The sequence below is a fragment of the Eschrichtius robustus genome, chromosome 5 (genome assembly GCF_028021215.1).
Source record: "Eschrichtius robustus isolate mEscRob2 chromosome 5, mEscRob2.pri, whole genome shotgun sequence".
Taxonomy (NCBI): Eukaryota; Metazoa; Chordata; class Mammalia; order Artiodactyla; family Eschrichtiidae; genus Eschrichtius; species Eschrichtius robustus.
In genome coordinates this window covers 49,488,716-49,496,905 of record NC_090828.1, presented here as the reverse complement: position 1 = coordinate 49,496,905, position 8,190 = coordinate 49,488,716, and the positions used below count along the sequence as shown (strand labels likewise).

Genomic DNA, 8,190 nt, shown 5'->3' with positions numbered 1-8,190 from the left:
GAGGGGAGTTCAAGTATATATAAGTTGTGTTGAGGAACAGTATTGAGTCTTGATCTTCTATTATATTCTTAAATTTGTTCACATCTGTTCTATATACAGCAATATTTCCACAAAATTTCTCTCATACAAATAGCACACATGCCTGGTTTCTTAGCTTGGTTGCAGAATTTATTTTTTGTAAATTCTTTACAGTCTTTTTGGTATATTCCAGAAACTGCTTTTTCAAGGTCACCAATGACTTTCAACGTGTCCAACTTAAGATCACCTCTCTGATCTCATCTTACCTGAGCTATCAACAGTATTCCTCATAGTTGATCAATCTCGCCTTAAATTCGACTTTTTTTTTTTTTTTTTTCTGTAAGGAAGAGCTTCCAAGGCATCATGTTCACTTGGTTTGAGCACCGTTGGCAGCTCATTCCCTGTCTCCTGTTAAAACTGCTTTTCATAGAGTCAACTCTGACCTGTCCTGGAGCCCTCTATCTATCTATCTACATGTGCTCTCATGTGATCTTATACAGTCCCATGCCTGTAAATGGCACCAATATGCCATTCTTAAATGAATATCGGATCCTGACTCCAGACTCTATACCTGGCCACCTCTATTCTTTCCACTTGTACATCTAAAAGTCATCTCAAACTTGTTAAAAATTAATCTAAATTTTAGCATTTCCCCTAACCTTCTTCTCTCTAGATCTCCCCATCTCAATAAAATGCACCAGTAACCTTCATTTGCTCAGATCAAATTCTCAGTTATTCTGTATTAGTCTTTTCATCACCCCACATCCAACCTATCAGTAAATCTTGTCAATTAAAGTTTCAAAGCATTTCCCAAATTCATTCCCTCATCCCCATCACTGCTCACCATTGTAGACAAATTGCTTTCATTTTGGTATCTTCCCAATATTCCCCCTGCTTTCATCTATCTCTTATAATTCTTCACATACTAACTAGGTGATATTTGTATCTTCCTCCCTCTTTTTCTTCGTTCTTTCCTTTTTTCTTTTTCTTTTCTTTTCTTTTTTTTTTTTTTTTTCTGTTTTCTTACCCAGATGTGTGTATGTGTATGCATATAAGTCTTCTTTTTTCTTCTACTTCCCTAGATTTTTCCTTCTCTTCTAATTCTTTCTTCTCCCTCATACCTGACATTCAAGTATGTTAACAACCTACATATACCCTTACCTATATTCATGTCTGCTTATTTTACAAATATATACACATTCTTGTTTTTATAATACAAAACCAGATCCTATTTAATACTGTTCTTTCATTTGTATGCTACATTTCTTATACATTAAAACAACTAGGTAATAATACCAAATCAATGGGTACAGATACAGTTTATTATATTATTAGACACAAAGTCTACCCTGACTAATGATTATTTCCTTTGTTTCCAGTGTTTTTAATAACTATGAGTAATTAAACAATGTTGCATTAAGTATTCTTGTGAATATCTTTTATTCTATGTAGAGAGTCCCAGGAATGCAATGGCTAGGTCAAAAGTTATATGCAATTTTAATGTTAATAGATGTTGCCAGATTGCTTTCCAAAAAGACTGTAAAACATAGGAATGTAATAATTGCTCAACTTTTTCTTGACTTACAGTAATATATCTTAATGTTATTCCTTCTGGTAAATTAGATGTATAGTATCCAGTTATATTAATTTCTTTGGCAACATATTAGAAATGTGGCTTTGACTCTAAAATTAGCATTTTTCTGGCATCTATCCCAATTTTACTTATTAGAATTGAAAAGTAAAGGAATAAAAAGGTAAAATCCATTATCAGTATCAGATAAATAGACTGGTCAATAGGTGACCTACCATTATTTTAATACATGTGAAAGAACTGCATAATATAAATTGTTTAATTTACTTCCTAGGGTTAAACCCAAGCAAAATTATAAAAGTTCTTTCTGATTGTTTACATTTGTATCAATTTCCACAATTTCTGCATGTCCCCCAGCTATTTAAGACATACATCCTGAAGTAGGAAATTAAAATGGTGCTCTGTTCTGCCAAGGCTGATCAATATCAGCTCTAGAGAGGTTGCCAAAGAATCAGAGAAATTAAAGCTTGAAAATACATAAGATCATATTTGGCTTATTCCCTTTCTTTTAGAGGTGAAATAACTGAAGTTAAGGAAGTTGAATCACTACTTGACCATATTCCATGGTTGCTTTAGTTGGACATATCTTAAAGTGGTTTCTAGTTAGGTATTAACTGTGATAGTGTCTACCAAATTTAGGTTCAATATATCGATTATTAGGTGCCTTTTTGTTTTTAACAACTCTGTAATTCAGATGTCTTATAATCAGTGGCTTCTTACAGTTAATTGGCAGTGTGTTTTATTTATAGTGGCGATAAAGAGAATATATCTTACAATTGACAGGATATCAGATTTCTCAAAATACAATATTTGTTTTTAACAGGCCCCACATTTAAATCCAGCAGATCTGAGATACAGAAACAGGAATAGGGAGATTGGACTACTTTTAGGTAATAATTAACTAATAATTACCTTAAAAAGCCACCATCTCTTTTCAAATCATACCATAATAGTATCAGCTTCAGATAAGGTCAGTAATGGTTATTCAATACTTATCCCATGACTAGCATATGCCAGTTTTCTCATACCTGAATAACATATAGATCCTTTTTAAAGATTCTCTAGCATAAATTAAGTTCACTAGTGACATACTGAAATATGTTAACATCAAACTAATTATAAAACCCCATATGCTTATAACCCTTATGTAAATACAAAACAAAAAACAGAAATCAAACAAAAATACAACAGACAAAATATCCAAATTTGCAATCTTAATTTAATACAACAGATGATGTTGCTTTGCTGAAACCAAATCCTATCTCAAAACATGAATGTGTTTATGAGTATTTGTGTCAATACTGATCTAAGTATACCTGATGATTATAATGATATGGGTACTGTATGGTGATATAGTTCTCCCACCACTTTTCTCCATTTTATGCCACACCTTTGTTCATACAGCATGTCATGACATCATTTGAACACATTTTAAAATAAACAAAACATTTATGTTAAGTTCCTAGATTTTTCCTCATTAGTCCAAAACAATAAAAGCAATAAATAATACTTGACACCAATGTGATCACAAACATGAATGCAAACACAAGAGATACATAGTGACAGAACTGAGTTACAGATTATTGTTAGATCATTATAGTAAAAAAAAGGAAAGTTCTGAATCCCAATAATATACTCTGTAACCGCTAAGATTACATCACAGACACAGTTGAATAACACTGGAATATGCTTTTTTTTTTTTTTTCAAATGATATAAGAACGGGAACTTGGTTCACAGAAGCTCAGAAGCTCAGGTAAGGCTGAGTTTCTGGGACCCAGAAGTTGATTTGTGGATAGTTCACTTTAGCAATGGGAAGTTATCCAGATAGAGTAAAAGCATTCAGAGATTGTAATGACAGGAAGTAGGAAGTCCAGTCATGCGAAGGTAGCAACGTATTGTCTCAAACATCAGTAGGCAAACTCAGGGAAGTTTTACTTCCCTCTGGAAGAACTGGACAGAGAGAATCACAGCAGGGATTCAGGATGGAGGGGTCCAGCTGCTGGTCTGGGAAAGAAGGCAGGACCTTGGTTTTACATTTCATGGCAATAACTTTATCCTGAAATTCTGCGTGAGCCAGTAACAGGTCAGGAACAATGCTCAGTTGCTGTGCAGAAACCTGGTACCCAGCTTTGGGCTAACCAAAGTGAAATGAGGAACAAGGTGTGAGGTAAATTAGTATAAGCACAGAGCATACGGGATCTTGATTTGAATCACAATGGTAGAAAGGGGAAAATTGAAGGGGAAACTGCACCAGTAGAAAGGGAAAATTGAAGTGTAGTGGTGGCAAAAAAAGAACTGCAATTTTTTTTTTTAGAGTAATGTCAGTTACTTAAAACGTTTATGTTTAATTTATTCATTGTAATTTTTTCAGCTGGTAAGTTGGTAATTAAACCCAAGTGATCTATAATGATCCCATAAAATATTTTTAAAAATTTTATGATTAAGAAATATTGATTCTGCATGTTTACAATAGCAGTTAGATGTTTAACCTAATATAAATTTTCTAAGTCTTTGAAAGGGAAATCTTTTATTTTTTAAATTAAGAGTGGCATTGTTCTATAGAAATAATCAATGCCAAAATGGCTACTAATAACATAAATCAGAATTGTTTGAAATAATGGGAACAGACCATGGATATCAAAGATATTGTAACACAATAGGAAATTTGAAGATGCTTACTTATGTACTTACTTCCTTTGCACCATGACAAAAGGAAAGACATGGGAACAGCAAGATGGGAGGTCACAATAATTTGTCACTGTTTACTGATTTTAATTTATTGCCACAGAAAGGTATGATTTCTCTCTGAGATGATGGGGAAGTCCTGATTTCCTACTTGACTTCTCTCTTAATTTTTAGCAAAATTCAAATGAAAAAAATTATTTCATATTTTAATAGAGGAATTCCATTATGCCTAGGAGTTGTTTGTTGTAATTAGAAGCCAGAACGCACATGGTGGTGGCTTATTTTTCTCTTGAATTTTAAGGTTGATGTAATGAAGAGTCCACTAGCAACAGAGCTCATTGGTAATGGCATAATGAATATCATATAGTGTGATTAGTAGTTTTATTTGAATGACCGTTACAGTATAGATATGGCTACTCAATTGAAATGAGGGTAAACAAAAGGAATCTGCATTCTCTTCTGATATACGTCTGTGCAAGTTCAAGGTGTAGGTATAGAATCTTGCTGATTACACTCAGCATTAGGTAATGTTGAGATAGATTACTTCATGTGTAGTGAAACAATGAGGATAAATTTTATGTAAAAAAATTTACATTCCTTTTTTAACTGTCAGCATCCTTAATGTATTAGCAACAGACCTATGATGTGTTTACTACCATTTATACACAGGTTTAGATACTGCAGTCATAAGCTACCCCATCATATCATAAAGCTTGTAAGTGGCAAAGGTAGACTATTCTGACAGTAAAGTGAATCTTTACGGAGATTATTTCACTAAAGTTGGTTTTTAGGATGTATACATCATCATATACATGTATGTATATCATATATATGGTATATATTATATATCAACTTTGCCAGTAGAAACACAATATGGCATCCCATATAGACGATATTCTGTTCCATGGGATAATTCAAGTAACTGTGGTTCCTGTTTCCTGAACTGGAAATTGAGCTTCATGATGTACATACAGATCTGAACATTTTGTCAGAAGTATTTTGAAAGAAAAATATTGCAAAAAACCTAGCTTAGATTATTGTGACTTATACACACAAGAAATCTATATTATCTGATTCTTTCACATATGGGCCATCTTCCATTTCCTTAGGAGATTCCTTGGTTTGGTTCAGTAAAAATGAAGATTGTATCTCCTGTCTAATAATTGCAAGTTTCCAAAACTTCAAAAGACATAATGAAAATCGTACAGGTCATGAGTTGTTCCCAAGGTGATATGTACAGAGAATCACTACAGTCTCAAAATATAAATTAAAAATAACTCTAATGAAAGGAGCCAAAATGGATTTGATTTGCACACAGTATTTGGTGGAGATCACTTAAATTTTTTTTTCTAATAAGATTGTGTTCATACTGAATTGTAACAAATTACTAGGTGATCTGTTCCACAGAGTATAGAAGTTTTGTAAATTCTTGCTTTCTCTTTCTCCCAAGACTTCCAGACTCCCCCAAGTGGATATCTGAGAAATTTAGCCAAGTACCTCTAAATAACTCTGACACTTCATAATGAGCTTTGATAAATCCATACCAACTTTCTTTCTTTGTTTGAATTGAAGCAAGACACATGGAGAATTTCCCTTAGATGAATCTAGCACTTCCCTCTTTCACCCCTGTAAGTTACAAATTACTCACATGACTATTGCCTCTTATAAATACTCTTTTTCTCTTTCTGTTCTTCCTCTTTCAGAGTGAAATCGAACTGGCAGATTCATTTAAGGACCATATTGTGGTTTGCAGAGTCACTGCTATGTAAAATCATATATATGGGACACCCAGAATGGACTGTCTTGAAATCCTGACCTTCAAATAAAAAAGATCAACACAATTTATATCAAAGTGCAGTATGCTCTGACGCAGGAGCAGCAGAATGCCTGGAATCTGCTTTAACCAATTAAGCCATTCAAGGCAAGAGGAAAATAAAGCCTTCAGTAAATCCATTGAAGCCACCATCTCCCAGCCTCCCACTGCCTGTTATCGATCTTTTTAAGTGCGGACTAATGAGTCGTATATACACCTGATGGGATGCTCTCACCCTACCACCTCCGAGGAGTTAAACTTACACAAAGAATCAACTGGGTGAGAGGGAGGGTGGCAGGGCACATCTAGGCCGATGGCTACCTTGGCCCCTTAAAACCCAGCGCGATGGTTTCTCTTCAGTGAACGCAGCAGACCCCATCCCCTACTTTCCTAACGAGCCCATTAGTTCCTTTGCGGGAGATTTTCCTTTCAGGTCGCTTCTAGGGCAAACGCTTTTGTTCGCTACCACTCTCTGTGGTGGGAAAAGAACTGTAGAGAAACGCAAAGCAAGCTCGTGGCAGCAGCTTCTTTGCGGCAAAGCATCCCTTTCCGTTCAGCTTTGGCAATTTAGCAGGAACCTAGGTTCTCAGGGGACGTGGGTGAGGGGAACTCTGGCTCGAGGAACACATAAGCCAAGAATCTCTGTTTTTACCTTCTATCCATTTCACTTGTATCCCCACAACTACCCCTCCCCGCCCCCCAAACTATCAACACAAACCTTTATGATCTCTACAAATGGGTGGTGGGTGGAGGGACATTTTCTTCCTCTAAGATTCGGAACAGGATCCAGCCTCCATACTAAAACCACATTAAAAACAAATAAGATCCAATAAGCTAAACGCAATGGGTAGTAACTATCTCAAGAGAGAAGCAGCTGCTGGCACCTGCCTGGATACGCGGCAGTTGCAAGCGCTTGGCTTTTCGTGCTGAATTATTAATTTATTTACCCCCCATCGTCCCCTCCCCCTTCCCCGACTGCTAGGCAAGAAATCTCCGTGTCTCTACATTTTCCCCTCCGCCCCCACCTTACAGGAGTCTCCCACTTCTCGGTCTCGGGCCGCTCTGCCGCTCGCCCGCGGTGGCCTTCGAGTCCCTGGCCCTCTGCCGCCGCGGCGCTGCGCTGGGGGGCGTCCCGCTCGCCGCGCGCTCCCACTCGCGCCCAGACCGGCGCTGCCGTGGGTCCCGGCGGCGGCGGGGGAGGGCGGAGGGAGGCCGCGGGTGACAGATGTACTCCTCTGACAGCTCTCAGTATCAGCCCAGTGGCTCCCTGCCATTGGCTCAGTGCAATGGACCGGCAACGCCGCTCAATATAATAACACTCATGCCTGCCAGCAGCAGCAACTCCGAGTGCTGGCACCGAGAGCGGGGGATGCTGCTGCCTCCGCCGCCGCCACCGCCGCTGCCGCTCGGGCGACTCCCGCTGCCCGGCTCCGCTCGGCCGCGCCGCCGGCATTGACTGGCGCTCCGCTCCCCGCTGCCTGGCCGGCCCCTCCCAGCCCGGGATCCTCCCGCGGGGCGAATCGCCCTAAGGCGAATTAGGAGAGAAACAGAGCCTGAGACGGACAGCGCGGCGAGCATGCGGAGGCGGAGGAACCTCGGCGCGCACGGCAGAGGCGCGTAGTGAGCCTGTCTCCGGCGGGCGTGCGAGAGAGGCGGTGGTTCGCCCTCGCGGCCGGTTCCTAGCCCACCCTCCCCGGGCCCCGGCGCGCTGCGGCTGCGGGCGCGGGGTGCCTGGAAGCGGCGGCTGCGGTGGAGGAGGCGGCGGCTGCTCCATGGAGTGTTACTACATTGTCATCAGCTCCACGCATCTCAGCAACGGACACTTTCGCAACATAAAGGGAGTTTTCCGGGGCCCTCTCAGCAAGAACGGGAACAAAACTCTGGTAATCGCTTCTGTTTTCCTCTCTCTCTCTCTCTCTGTCTCTCTCTCTGTCTCCTGTTTAAGGGGACATTTGGAGGATTGAGGTTACTGTGAGGGTTTGGGGGTGTCACAATTCAATTTGGTTTATAATATATTCATTTATTTGTCTTGTGGGCGTGGGGTGAGAATTTGGTGTAGGAAAAGGCAGGAATCTCAGGGAA

The 8,190-nt window shown here is 39.3% G+C and overlaps 1 protein-coding gene across 1 annotated transcript in view; it reads left to right on the top strand.

The window, feature by feature from the left end:
• The first annotated feature begins 7,880 nt into the window (after window positions 1–7,880).
• Window positions 7,881–8,190, top strand: part of ZNF804A (zinc finger protein 804A) — a 303,065-nt gene continuing 302,755 nt past the window's right edge. The window contains exon 1 of the mRNA XM_068543868.1: window positions 7,881–7,991. Coding sequence (XP_068399969.1) covers window positions 7,881–7,991 — 111 coding nt within the window. The remainder of the gene's footprint in view (window positions 7,992–8,190) is intronic.